Here is a 14,824-nt window from a genome sequence, read left to right on the forward strand (position 1 = left end):
TACCACATCCAGTCTAACTCCTCTGCCAGGCTTTTGGATTCCGAATTAGGATTCCTCTCATCCCCCGACATAAGATTCCATTAACATCCCCCCAATCCCCAACCACGAACCTTTCAGCCTTTAACTCACTCACGGTGCTCCCGTTGCCAAGAATATACTTCTCTCTCCTGCCAAATGCAACACGCTTTCAAAAGTCAGCTCAGGTCACACTTCCCGACAAGATTTCCCTTTCTTCCCTGCTCATCTTTGATGGGCCTCCTACAGACGCCCTGTGGCCGTCCATCGTTCAAGACTCTCTCATGACTGGTGTTCTCTGTACACTGAGCTTAAGTACTTTGGGGCCAGAGACCAAATCCTTATGGAATGTTTTAAATCTCTCCCAGTAACTAACATGGAACTTAGCACAAATAGTTATTTAATAAATACTAATAGATTTAGTGTATAGATTGTATATTGTCTGTCTTCTCAAAACCTCAGGATCATTTTCTAGATAATTTCCAAATAAGTTTTTCTCTCTGTTAAGTGCATCTTTGGAACAAGAATGGCAGTCCTGAAGAAACCAGAAAGGGAAGAAAAGGTTGCTGTGCAGAAACAGACTTCAGGAACAACTTATCCATGGGATTTCTGCTCTATCTCCTAAGAGCTTTTGACTCAGACTGTCTTCACGAGGATATCTGCATTGCAGACAACCTTGCGCTCTAAAGATAGTGCTTCCAGGTTAGAGGGCGATTTCCACCGCCACCCCCCGCCGACCCCAGGATAATAAAGACCATGGCTCCCTGCTGGGCAAAGGTTGGGCAGTTTTGAAAGATGTTTCTTAAAAGAAGGGGGATTTCCTAAACTCAGAGGTCCTCAGCTGTGACACAAATCCACTGTGTGCAGGCAGCCACCTCGGCTACTCAGCACTGCCCCTGGGAGATGTTAGGACAAGGGAAACAAGAATGTGGCGCCTGTTGTGCCCTGAGTGATCCAGTCCTTCATCTCTGACCCAGGAGTCTCCGTCCTCAGCCAGCATCTCTGTAACTGGGCCGGGTCGGCTTGCGAACCCTTTGTAGTTTCGGGCAACTTTTGGATGTTAACTAAAAGTGGGTGTGTTCAATTAGGAGTTTCTAGTTTACAAAAGAAAACAGAAGTTACCGCATGGAAGCCTACACATCTCACGTGCGATGGTACAGGTGGATCTCAAAAACAACAACGTGTGGAGTGAAAGGAGCAAACTCAAGGGCATGAGGACTCCAGGATCTGATGATCTGAGGCTCTAGTACAGGCTAAGGTAAAGTCAGAGAGCGGAACGGTGGCTGCCTTTCACAGAAGGCACGGGTGGGAACTGAATCGAACTGAGAATGAGGTTTCTGGGTGATGAGAATATTCTATATCTTAAATGGGGAGTCTGGCACAAGGATACACACAATAGTCAAAAGACATCAAACTCTACAGTTAAGAGCTGTGCATTTTAATGTATGTAAATTATGCTCAATAAAAAAGCATTACAAATTCTAAATATCTGAACATGTTGCAAACACTGAATATGTTGCATTCCCCTTTAGTTTCAGGATATAATGATTCACAGAAACACTGACACACCACCAGCCACTTTCACATATACGCTTTGAACACAGTCTTTAGGGCAGTAGCTGCAATACAGGAATTTAAGAGGATGTCTCTGGAGAAAGACTGCTTGGGTTCCAACCACTGGCTGGGTGCCATCAGGCAAATTCCTTAACCTCTTCATGCCTGGGCATCATCCTTTTTCAGATAAATATAAGAAAAGTTCCGACATATGGTTTTTGAGGACTAAATTAGGTAATATAGATAAAGTATCTAGTACATAGAAAACATCCTATAAAGCTAGTTTTTTATTATTACTTAGAGCATAAATACTAATACAGGATTCAGAATAATCCAGGATATTTCTCTTCAAGTAGAAGAGCAATAAGTCTTTTAAAATCTAGTAAGTTTAAAGGCATTCATTAGTGGGACTATAAGGTAGAATAATTATAATAATATCCCCAAATAATTTAATTATATAACCTATTAAAGCAAGAGATCCACATCACAGTTTTTTTAACATGTTATTTGAAGCACAGAAAGAAAAAAATTAAGTCAAATAAATGCTACTTCGGGTGTCTCTAGTTCAGACAGATGTGTCTCATTTACTGTCTGACAACTGTATTGTTAGCATTTTTTTGCCTTTTTCCCCTAATGTAATACATGTAAAAGTTGAAAAGCCAACTGAATACTAATCCCAGCCTTGCCTGCAGAGTTAAATTGATGACAAACCTTTCGAAAGACACAACTAAAGGGAAGAGGTGAAAGGACAACATCTCGAGTATGACAGTACAAATACAAGGAGAGCGGGACAAAGGGGGCAGTCCTCAGGGACGGAAAACAGAGTAGCGGGACTCCACAGCTCTGCAGATCAGGCCACACTCCCACCTTCAGTGCGCACGTCAGGGGTTCACGTCCCCGTGAAAAGGCACGTGTGCCACAGATGGACCAGAACCACCTGAGCACTGTGTTCTTTAAGATGATTCCCAAGATTTTAAAAGGAAATATAATGAGGAAAGATAAAATAAACAATAAACAATCATGATCCCCTAAATTTCTTTTTCAAAATTATTTATTTTTTAATTTGTTACAGTACCATTAAAATATTTCTAACATTTAGTATCCATTCTATTAAAAAATATTTCCAGTATTTTATATCTATTATTATAGATCTGATGTATGAGGAATTTTATGTCACTTAATTGGAATATGAGTGGAAAGTTTAAATGTAAAAGAAAAAATAATTAAGAACATGTTGCGGCAAATGATGGTAACTGCTGAGTGTTTAACTCGGAAAGTGACTCAGGCCTCCTAGCAAACAGAGCCCTTTCTTTGCTTACAAGCAATAACACCTGGGGTACAACAGAAACACAACCAAAAAATATGAGTCTCAGACTCTGAAATAAGTGGCTGTGTAAGAAAAAAACAGAAACCTTACAAATGTTTTAGTCTTTGAGCCTTCTTATGTTCACATTTCTTCTTTTTTCACATACGACAGTAGTATGCCACGTGCTCCACACAGGAAGGGGAAAGAATAGAGATCACAATCCGTCCCAAACTACAGGTTATCTAAGTAAGAGGCAGCATTACAGAAGAGGCTAGCTACCACACACTTCAGTGATCCACTGTAGTTGTGCAGACGACAGAATGTTACAGGGGGAAAAAGGCATTTTAATTACAACTACATTCATTGCTACCCAAGAAGCAGGTGCACAAACTTACATACGTAAATTCAATAAAGTTCACACTTCCTTCTCTTTCCTTGCCAGACCTAAATAATCTGAAAAATGGGCTTTTAATTGTATTATTTGACTCCTCAAATGGAGCAAAGTATTGCACACAAATCATCGACTATCAACAAAGAACTGTATATCATTTAAAACAAAAAACATAAAACCTTTGACTTATCTTTATTGTAAGGCTTTTTTTTTTATCCCTAAGGACTTTCAGGTTTGGAGTCAAGAAAACAAACCCTTTATCCCAGAGCAATTCTCCTAGAACTGCCTATTTAAATTATGATCTAGAAGGAGAAACTTGTCAAAGTTTTCGACTTGCTATTAAAAGTTGCCACAGCCCCTCGAATACAAACAGTCTGGAGAGAGTCAAGTTTTTGCTCTGTGCTTTGAGGCGACAGGAGTGTTCTACTGGCAAATGGTCAGTGGCTCAACATCAAAAGGAACGGTCCAAATCAAAAACCTGTGGTCAGAACATCCTAGACACCTCCCTCTTTTCCCTTCCCAAATTCAAACTAGCCACTGAGATAGAGGGACTCCACTTCCTCTCCAGCCCCTGTCACTGCCTTATTTTTGACCTCACCACTTTCTCTGTGGCCTTTATTACCTTCAATCCCGCTCCACGCAAAGAGATTTTCCACACTGTTGCCATAATGATTACCTAAAGGGTAAAGCTGACCAAAAGGCTTCAAGATTCCAAAACAGCTTTACTGAAAGATTCACTGCAAATGGCTAATGAAAAATTAAGGACACAAGAGGCACCTAAAACAGAAGACTCTTAAGTAGTGACTTCTACTACTCCCCCTATCCGTCACCGCAGTCCTCACAGTCTGTTCATCCTCTATCTGAACTGCCTTTCCACTCTGAAGAAACTACAAGACCATAAACAAATTAGTGACAGTACAGATGCGCCCACACCTACCCTTGAAGGGTAGCCCCCAAATGCGCCCCTCTCAGAGTTCAAGGGACTCCAAGGGATTCTCCAGGAAACCAGTAAACCACTACCAGTTATTCTCTTAAGCAGCCAATAGGAAACTCAAGTTAAAATTAGTGAAAAACCTTGCCAAATTCAGGTAGATGCCAGAGCTACACTCTACTTTAAACCCCACTTGCTCTGGAGCCTAAGAAAACTGGCAGATGCCAGAGAATTCTTACCAGAGTCAGCTCTCCTGCATCTCTGTCTGTAGTGCCCAGTTGAGAGAGGAAGGGAAAATCTCACGCTGTTCCTTCCTTTCCAAGATGCACTGGTTGTGGATCCTTTCTCTCCCAGGGTCAGCTATTGCCTTCTTGTTTGTCTCATTTTGGGTCTTGAGAACTTGGCCTGGGAACCATCAGGCTGAGGGCCCTCAAAATACGGCCGAAGTGTGGATTGCACTCCACTTGCAGCTAGTGTCCTACTGATCGTTGCCAGCGCTCAGGGGAACTAAGTCTTTCTTTGGCTACCTTTGGATGTGGCTCTGGATCTTGGGAGGGTAGGATCTTTTGCACATTCTTTGGGGACACCTCTTGAGTCCAACAGGTTGTTCAGAACTGCCAGGAATATTTACTGTTTGTCTCGACTGAAACCTGACAAGATATTTGAAAAGAAAAAAAAAAAAACCACTTTTCTTTTTTAAGTAGCTCTACTGTGAGAAGTGGGCCAGACTGGAAGCTGATATTCAGAGCCTGATAGGAACTTTTTTTGAGGCCTCCTCTCCTAAGCTAAGTGAAACTATGTATACCCAGAAGGAAAGACCTTACAAAACAAAAAGCTCTAAATCTAGAACACAGAAATCTTTTTATTTCCATCTTAGTTGAAGACCTTCTCCCAGATCTAAAGATGCAAACAGAAGATAATGTAGTTGATGTCATAAAGGTTGCAACTCAATTCTTTGAAGAATTAAAAACAACTATCCCTGTCTCAGGAACTGAGTCTTTCTAAGAACAGAAATGCAGCTACTGAAGCAATTCAAAGCCCATCTATCCTTTATACCAATCCCAAAACCTCCCCTGTGCTGGCACGGACTGTAAAATTCTGGATTTAGGAAACAAAAGTCCTTCTTGGAGGCACTTACTTTCTTTCCCTGTGCCTTGAGATGTAAATATTCTACCCAGTCTTCTTGAGGAACTGATGGCCAGTTCTTTGAAAAGCAAACTTCAGGGAGGTAATTCTTATCATAAGGGGAACAAAAAAAGGTAAAAAGACTATTTGGAAACTAGGCCAACAAAAAGTCTTTAAAAAGTGTAAAGCCATCTGAGCAGGTAACCTTAACCTACTCCATCCACCGAAACACAATTTGGATCTAGCTGTTCTTTTATAAACTAGTGAGCTTGCTTTATCATACCCTCAAAATAGTCTTTTTCAACTTCTAAATATACAGTGAAGTTGTGTGTGTGTGTGTGTGTGTTTTCAGATGTGAAAATGCTTGTGATTCTTCCCAACAGTCCAAGATAACAGAAGGAAAAACAAGTCAAGGTAGGTCGAGTCCTCTCCAAAAAATGTTTAGAGACTGCAGGAAGACATCTGGGGAATCCAACAGATACAAAAGAATGCCATCTGTTTCAGCACCAACCACACAACTCTGTAAAATGCATGAAGAGCTCTCGGTGGTGTCACCAGTAAAATACAACACGTGTCTTCTTGCAGGGCTCAAAGCTGTGAACTGTGCTTTCCCTACCACTCAAAACCGGCTCTTGGAAGAGTCACCTCTGCACCCGGAAGGAGTTGCCACACCTCTAAAAGGTCGGTCATGAGCCCACAGGTGGCCTTCGATCTCTGATAGCCTCGGGTTTAAACTACAACTTAAATATACTCAACATAGTCCAGGAGAGATACAGGGAAGAGAGAAAAGTTCATTCAGAATCCAAATCGGGTGTAAAGTTACAAGACGCTTGGAACATGAGAGCGGGAGCCGACCTGAGATTATTCTAATCAATGCCCTTGCACTGCAGTCGAAGAAACTTGAGGCCCACAGAATTTCAGGAGCCCTCCTCGGCCTCCCAGTAGCTAGTGCGGGCTGGACTCATGCTCTCCCAGTCCGGAACTTGGGCGCATCCGCCACCTAGCTAGTCCCTTTTTCTCTAAACCCTGCAGTGCGTCGGGGCGAGGCGGCCACCTGTGGGGTGGAAGCAAACTGTTCCGCCGCCCTTCGGCCCGAGGATGCACTGGGGCACGCGCGGGGTCGCCGGCCCGGGGCCCGCCAGCCCGGGGCCCGCCAAGGTGCGTCGCGTCAATGGCTGGCGCGGCCCGCGCACCCCGTCGCGCCAACACCGCGGCTTCCGGCCACGTGGTTTCCACAGTAACGGCTGCGCTGGCCTCCGAGCCCCCCCAGACGCTCCAGGGTCAGAGGTCATCCCTGTGGCAACGGAAACCTCCCGCGCTACGGCGGCTCGGACGGGCCGCTTCCGTCGCATTGCGCCGCAGAGCCCCAGACGCCCCGAGGCGTGGAGCGCGGGTGGCCGGTCCCGGGAGCTCTGGCCGTGGGTCACAGCGGAGGAAGGCCACGCGTCGCCTGCGTGCCTCCTCTCTTCGGGGCTCCACTAGGCAGACTCCGAGCCCGGCTCCGGCCAGATCTCCGAGGGGCCCGACTCCTGGAAGCAGATCCGAGCCGCAGAGGTGGCCGGCTCGCGTCGTGAGAAAACAGCTCACGTCCCGCTCGCTGCTCTGGCAGGCGGGGCTCTGCCCCAGTCGTGCGTCCGCCTTTGACGGTGGCTCCGGAGGGCGGAAGCTGAGTAGCTGAGTGTGGTTTTGGGAAAGCAGGGCGCCACCAAGTTTGCAGATGACTGCTTTAAAACGAAAAAGAACAAAATAGGAAGGGAGGGAGCACCTCCTTTCAAAGCAAGTGAAACTCGAGGCTGTTTAGGTGCTGTCCCCTCTGGAACGGAAACATGCCACATCGGATGGTCCCAGTGACCATCTTCACAGAAAGGAGTTCAGACAGGAAGAGAGATACAATTCAAATTCACTCCACTGTTTTTCAGAATGCCTTCCTTTTGGAGAACATTAAAGATCAGAAAAGAAAATGCAGGGGGGCTCTGGCAGAGGGAACCATATGGTGCCCTAACACTTGTTATTTAAAGGCTGAGCGGGCCAGAAGGGGTGAATGCGCTTGTGTGTTTGAGGAAGGCCTGAGCCCAGGGAATGTTTGCAAACCATGTTTCAGGATGCCCTGGCGCGGAGCATGAAGAGAAAGAAGGCCACTAACAGCCTTTTTTCCTTCTTGGTTTTACCATTTAGAAGCCAAATTCTTGGTTGGCACTGCTGGAAAGGAGTAGGCGTTAAGTGAACTTAACCAAGTAAATTGTATGACAGTGGCAGTTACAGTTAACTTTCTCAGAAAACCCTATTTTTCACCATTAATTCACTTAATACAAATGTATTGAAAACCTGAGTCTTGTCATAACCTGAGTTTTTGTCAGGGGACAGCGATAAAGGCAGCAGTGCTCAACAACTGTTAGGTGACTTTCTTCGATGGTGTTAGCAGGTTAGATAAACAAAAACTTCAGTGTTCCCTGTAAAACATGTCTGCATTATGCCTCCTTTTTTGCTTTCATGTTTAGGAAAGCCCTAAGAATTCCTCCTTTCAACTCCTCTTCCCTTCATCATCCTACCTTTTACTTCTGGCCAAAGCAGAAAATTAGTTTGAACCAACTAGAGAAATATACAGGGAAAACATCAAGACATACTTGGTCCTTCAAAAGCAGACAGCAAAAAAAAAAAAAAAGTTAGTGCATCTCTGGAGGCATATGGAGGAACTGAGAAGTCGCCCTCAGACAATTCCCTGCCATTCTGTGCTCAAGTTCAACTCTTATAACTTAATGTAGTACATGGCACACAATCTAAAACCCTAAGGAACACCACACAGACTATGGCACCAGGCAGATAGACGTGGCTGCAGGTATTTCCCTGGCCCACTGTCCCTCCTGGAGGTGGTATTAAGTTGGGCTCAAAGGTTTTATTAAGAATATAGACACGATGCAATGTCTCATTTAAAACTTAGTAGAGGAGCTTCAAATATACTGTTCAAACATCCCAACTGTTTCCCCATAAACCATAAGAAACTATCTTGAATAAATGCTTCCATTTTGAGACATCTACATATTTATAGAAAGCTTATGAGTCAATTGAGTGAGTTATGATGCCAAAATGTACAAAGGAGCAAAAACTTTGGTTGTTGTCCTTGTTACAATATGTATAAAAACACTTCACAAGGGCTTTCGTGGTGGCGCAGTGGTTGGGAGTCCACCTGCCGATGCAGGGGACTACGGGTTCACGCCCCGGTCCGGGAAGATCCCACATGCCGCGGAGCGGCTAGGCCCGTGAGCCATGGCCGCTGAGCCTGCGCGTCCGGAGCCTGTGCTCTGCAACGGGAGAGGCCACAACAGTGAGAGGCCCGTGTACCGCAAAAAAAAAAAAAACACTCACAAAAGTCCTCAGTGTTTGTGTTGCTAAAACATGGAAGACTGGGTCTGAACATTTTTAAAGGAGTGGCTCCACATAGGAAATGGGAACTATAGAATTAGCTTTAGCACCTTCTGAAAGCAATGCATCGTTTGAACGGATGTTCTCAGAGAGGCTGCCTATGATGAGAACAGGCTGGATATGGGTACAACTAAAGTGATCTCCACTGTTAAAACCAAGTTTAGATGATCACTGATTGGATTTCACACTTGTTAACTTGGATATAAATTAAAACAAACATAAAACAAAACCGTCGACACTCCCAACAAGTCAATACTTGGAAGCCTACCTAACATGCCATCCTTTGGTTCAGGAAGTGCTACTGCCTGCAAAACTCATTTTGCTACTTCAGTAATGAAGCTTCCTAGATGCAATCCAAGGCCAACTCATATTACATGGAATCCCACGCCGAAGGCAAGCATATCAGAAAGAGAAGGACCTTACATCTGGTGTTCCAGCCATGCAGTCTGAATTTGATGTCTCCGTTTTACATACGCTCAGTGTTTAGAAATGCACAGGTTATGTATGGCCCATTTGTGGCTCACCCAGCTCTACAGGAACCCAAGATGAGTTGGCAGGCAGAGGGGAAGCAGTGAAACATGCTTACTCTTTTTTCTTCTCCCTCTGCCTATTTTCTCACTTCTCAAAGCCATGACCGCCCCTAGATGTAAAGCAAGTAGCTTTAAAAGAATAACATATATTTAAATGAGTAACAGTGGCACACCAGATGTGTTTGGCACCTAAAACAGCTTAGTCAAAGGCAAAAGCAGAGCTGGAAGACACCCCAAAAAAGTAGGAAATAGAAAGTGACAGTGACTTCTGCCAAGCCCTGCTTGTTTCATCTCAAAGTTTCATGGCAGAGAGGGAGACAGTTCAGAAGAGGAAACACTCAGGGCCATGAGTCTGTGGGGTTTTCTAAACATGCTCTGCAGAACTAGGTCTAGGGCATCCGCTTCGTACCCTCCTTGCCACAAACACTGGTACCCAATAAAATTACATCTGGTTACAATTTTTCTTAACATCTCTGCTTTCCAAAATCCTATCAAGCCGTGGAAGTTTGTATGTGTGAGTAGCTGTATATATTTGAGGGTCTGTGGCTTCCTTTGCCTGTTGGACATTATGTATCTGAAGAAACATCCGTGATACGACCTTCGTATTTATCTTTAGTGTGGACTTTTTTTTTTAATACTTACTTATTTATTTATTTGATTGCGCTGGACCTTAGTTGTGGTAGGCGGGCTCCTTAGTTAGTTGTGGCATTCAAACTCCTAGTTGCAGCATGCATGTGCGATCTAGTTCCCAACCTGGGCCCCCTGCATTGGGAGCACGGAGTCTTAACCACTGCGCCACCAGGGAAGTCCCCTATTTGTGGACTTCTTTTTTCCAACCATATTTATTTCCTTAGCAGCCATTGCTCAGATTTCAGTGACCTAGATTATTTCCCAAACTGTCCTGTGACACACATTCGTCAGTCCAAACTCTCAGTACTAATTTAAAGAAACATATCAAGCCCTCCTCCAGGCAAAGTAAGTGCCTTGGACTCAGTATTCCCTATTTAATGATCTGCCTAAAATACAGTCACCTTGCATAACCCATGCAGTGAGAGTTGAAGCAGGTAACATCTATTCTAAACATATATCTATTCTTCTACTGGGAAAATAAGGGAAGGTAGGACATTAAGCGTGTGTGTGTGTGTGTGTGTGTGTTCTCTGATAATAGTTGTATTGTGAGATATTGGACATGTTTATGAAGACAGTAAATTTATTTTCTATCCAGGATTTCTAAGCTATTGCAATTTATTTTAAAAAGCATATATTGTGCAAATATATTCTTCATGTTCTTTTCCAGTTAACTTTTACATAAAAACAACTAAAAAAACCTACTTAATTAACACCTCTTATTTAAACATGAATTAAGAACTTTGGGATAGATGAGTAACTTTGCCCTTAAGTTCATGACTCTATTATTTGCTTATTTCTACATCAACCTGATTATATAGCAGTGCTCTGAAATTCCTCTCAGGAACTCCTGACCGAACTGCCTGTACTTCTTGACAACTTAAAGCAGTGGGAATAATCAGTAAATTATTTTATAACTTACAAAGATTGGGAAGAAAAATTCATCTAATAAGAAGTCGTTACACCAAATGCATGATCCTGCTACTGGTACGTGCAGGAGATTTAAGATAACATAATAGGTAGTAGTCAATCTGTTCTTTCTGGTTTTAACAGTTAAGAGGATTTTAGTCTTTGTTTTATTTCAATTACCTAATTAACTTCTTAGTTATACTGCTATCTTGGGATCAAAAACCTGCAAACGATTTTAGGCTTCATGTTAATAGCAGAAGGAGAATGGAATTTACCAATTACAATCCTGAAAGGGAATGGCTAGGCATGGAATGGTTTAAGCTCAAAAGGCAAAACTTTCAGAAGGTGAGATACATAGTGTAACACATTAATGTCCGATTTAAAAAATAATTTACAAAATGCTCCATCTTCCAGGTTGGAATTCTCACCCCTGGCAATCTAAGACTTAAACTATCCTAGTGGAATAGTCGGAGCGGTTGTTAGACAGAGTTTGAGTTGACCCATCAATTCACCCCCGAGTACTTTAGCATTCATAAGCTGCAAAATAAATTGCTCTAAAAATAAGTCGTCATTTGTTTGACACCTTCCAAATGCCTCGGAAGGAAAAAAAAATCTACTTTATTCCAGAGAGATGCAAGTGGGTGGGGTGGGGGAGGTGTAATAAAAAGATCTTGAATCCTGTATGGGTGAAACTTAGTGTTTCCAGTAAAACTGTTTACCAAAAAAAAAAAAAAAAAGACATTATTATCAAAGGCAGTAAGGAAACTTACTGTTCCATGCTGAATTATTGCCCACTCTCCAGTACTATGGAGGGACTGGCTTCAAGATCCCTAAACAAATGGCGAAGTCTAAAGAAATGCTTTTCTAGTCCTGTCTCAGAGGGAGTTAAATCTTTTCAAAGAAGAACACAAGAAGGCTTCAAAAACCAGTAATTTTACTGTGTGAGGGAGGAACCCCACCGCAGCCCTTGGCGTGTCCCACTTTAGGAAGTCTTGCCAAAAGGGTCTTCGCGTGAACTTGAGATGGTAGTGTTGCAGATCTAGCTATGACCAAGGCATCAGCAAGTGCTGGGCTTGATGCGGGGTTAGGGTACACCTGACAGCCCAACTGGAGACGTGGTTGGTAAGGTGACCACACTGCTTTCTCCTTGGGTAGCTCTCAGGATGGTGGGATCATCTCAGAGCTGCTAAACGCTAAGTTAAGAGAGAGAAGGGTCAAAGGACCGGGGATGGAGGGGGTGGGGGTCGGGTCGGGGGTAAGAAGTGGGGGACGGGAAGAAAGCGGGCAGAGCTAGAGCACAGGGATGAGAACTCCAGGACGGAGGCACGGAGCCCGCTGCAGCACCGCGCCCACAGACTCAACAGCCATCCGAAGGTCCCAGCTGCCGGCAACTGCCAGGCGTCCGCCAGCACGCGAGCATCTGCCCTTCCGGACGGTCTTAGAACTCGCAGTTTCCCTTCTGCCGCAGCAGAGGGGGCTGCAAGGGGTGCTCAGCCTCCACACCCACCGCCTCCATCCCCGCCCACCCACACCTCCTCCCCTCCCCTCCCCCTCCCCCCCTCATCCTCCTCCTCCCCCTTCCCCCCTCCTCCTCCTCTCGATCCCGGCACCCGCGGGCGGCAGCTCACTGGGAGCGCGCCGCCCGACTAGGCTGCATTAGGCAGCTTCGGAGGCAGGGAGGCGGCAGACACTTGCTGCCCGGCCGCTGGGGCTCCGGGTGCCAGCGCGGCCCCTGGCGGAGCTCGGGGTGTCAGGGCGCCCGCGGGGAGCCATGATCTACTACACCGCAGTGCCAGCGTCAGAAGCCTCGGACACCCGGGCTGCCACTGCAGGACGGCCAGGGCCCCGCCCCCAACAGGGCCCCAGACACAGAACACCCAGCCCGGGTCCCTCCCCGGCCTGAAGCGAACCGGGGGACACCACACACACCCCGCCGCCGGCGCGCGCGTCTCCCGGACCCGCCGCGCCCAGCCTCCTCGCCCGTGCGCCGCCGCCGCCACGCAGCCCTCCGGCCTGGCCTCCCCGGGGTTGCTCGCCCACAGCTCCGCGGCCGCCCCCAGACTGAGATAGCGGGAAGTAAACCCCGGAGACCCGACTCCCCGAATCACCTGCATTTGCATTTCTTATGTAATGTACTGCAAGTTCCCCGGTTGGAGCCTTTTGGAATGGGGGCGCACGATCGCCAGGCGGCTGAAGCAGGGACCCGGGGCCAGGCTCATCCCACCCGGGGGACCCCGACGCCGGGCTAGGACACTGCTTTTTCAAAGGGAGGTTTAAATGACATATACTAGAGAGGCCGAGCTTGTCTGCTCCGTCTGGGGTTCCCTCCCGGCACAAGCCCTGCTCAAGTTTTCCCAGCGGCAGGCGTGTCGGAGGCAGACGGGGGAAGGAGTTCATACTTCGGCACGCGGAGCTAGACGGGGGCGGGAGGCGGGGGTTGGCGGGGGAGCGGGGCCGCGACGGAGGGGGCCCCTTTCCTTTGGTGAAGGTGACGGGGTGGCGAATATTGTGCAAGCTACTCAGAAAGTCTAGAGCAGGTTCTCGGCACCGAGCTACGGCCCCGGACCTGCTGCACGAGTCAGGGGAGCTCGCGGTGCTTTCTCCTGGCAACTACCGAAGCTTCAACTGCCTCGGGCCAAACCTTAAGCCATAAACCCTTGAATATTCCACCAAACATCGTCAACCAGATACATTCCAAAAAAAGAAAAGAAAAAAAAAAAAAGTTTTCTCCTCCCTTCTAGTGATGGATTGTGGCACAGCCACGAGATGCTGGAAATGATGTGGGGCTCACAGACGCCGATCCAGCTGTTACTTGTTTATCCACGCAACACCCCTATACACAACACTGTCCTGGTCCTTCTCTGTTTCCCCTGCCTTCCTGCGTAGCCGAACTGCAGATCTAGCTCAATGAGCAACAGACAGGTTATTATAAGGAAAAACATAACATGATGCATGTTTTGCTTACCAGTTGGGTTCTTGTTTTTCTTAAGACTCTTGCCACAAAGACACTGCAGCATATGCGTTCCTTTGCTGAAAATGTTCCAAAGAAACCACATTGATTTGGGCGAAAAGCAATCCAGCAGCTTAGACACCCTGAGAAAGAAGAGATCCTTGTGGTTGCATAATAATAATTTGAAATCAGTTCTCCTGAAGAGGGGCACCGGTTTTACCATAGGAAAAACGATAATATTCCGGATCTTCTCCCAGTTTTTTCCCCTCACGTGGTATATTTCTTTGAGACTTCTCAGTGATTGTTTTCTTTCGGCCAGGGTGAATGATTTATCCCCTTGATCACCACTGGATTATTACCAAAGGGTTGGCAAAAAAATCCTTTTTCAGCATGAAGGCAAACAAAAAAGCAAAGAAATCCCAACTGAGACCAGAACTAATCAGGGAGAACAGTAATGCACAAAAGATCCCCAAAGAGAAAACCATAGCCTTTTAGTTGATCACTATGAGGCTGGGTGAGTCTGCAGGAGTCAAAGCAGGATTCATCTCACTGAGAGAAGACTGCCATTGTGTAGTCCCTAGGAGAGAAGGAAAGGGAAAAAAAAAAAAAAAAGGAAAGAAAGAAAGAAAGAAAAAAGAAAAAGAAAAAGAAAAAAACCACCAGCACACATACACACACCAATACCACCTCCGAGTCTGACAGCCGAAGACACAGCCTCCCTTCTCCCAGTGTCGATTTTTTTTTTTAATAATCAATCGCCAGTGCTCAGGGGGATCGGATTGAACCTGCAGTTCTCAACCACCACGAAGAAACGATGCAAATCTAGGTGACCCCTCCCCTGGTCAGGCTGGTAGTAGGTAGAGAGCGCCTCGGATCCCCTGCTGCCTTCCTCTCGCTCTCTCCCAGTTTCCAACAACGGTGAGCATGAGGAAAATCTCCCCTCCGGATTCCTCGCCCAGCCTTGGATGTGAGTTACCGGCATTAGGGGGAGGAGGAGGAGGGGTTGAAGTTTGCATTGAAAAGACTGGCTTTCCATGACGTAGCCACGTGCTTTCAGACCCGTCAC

At 45.9% G+C, this 14,824-nt stretch overlaps 1 protein-coding gene across 2 annotated transcripts in view; it reads right to left on the minus strand.

The window, feature by feature from the left end:
• The window catches only part of FGF14 (fibroblast growth factor 14), a gene marked incomplete at its 5' end in the record, with an annotated part of 580,960 nt that extends 566,412 nt beyond the window's left edge, over window positions 1-14,548 (minus strand). For both annotated transcript variants that reach the window (XM_081215044.1, XM_081215042.1), the window contains one exon: window positions 13,774-14,548. In XM_081215044.1, the coding sequence (XP_081071170.1) occupies window positions 13,774-13,981 (208 nt within the window). The remainder of the gene's footprint in view (window positions 1-13,773) is intronic.
• Window positions 14,549-14,824: the final 276 nt, after the last annotated feature.

The sequence above is a fragment of the Mesoplodon bidens genome (genome assembly GCF_964165515.1).
Source record: "Mesoplodon bidens genome assembly, chromosome: 17".
NCBI lineage: Eukaryota > Metazoa > Chordata > Mammalia > Artiodactyla > Ziphiidae > Mesoplodon > Mesoplodon bidens.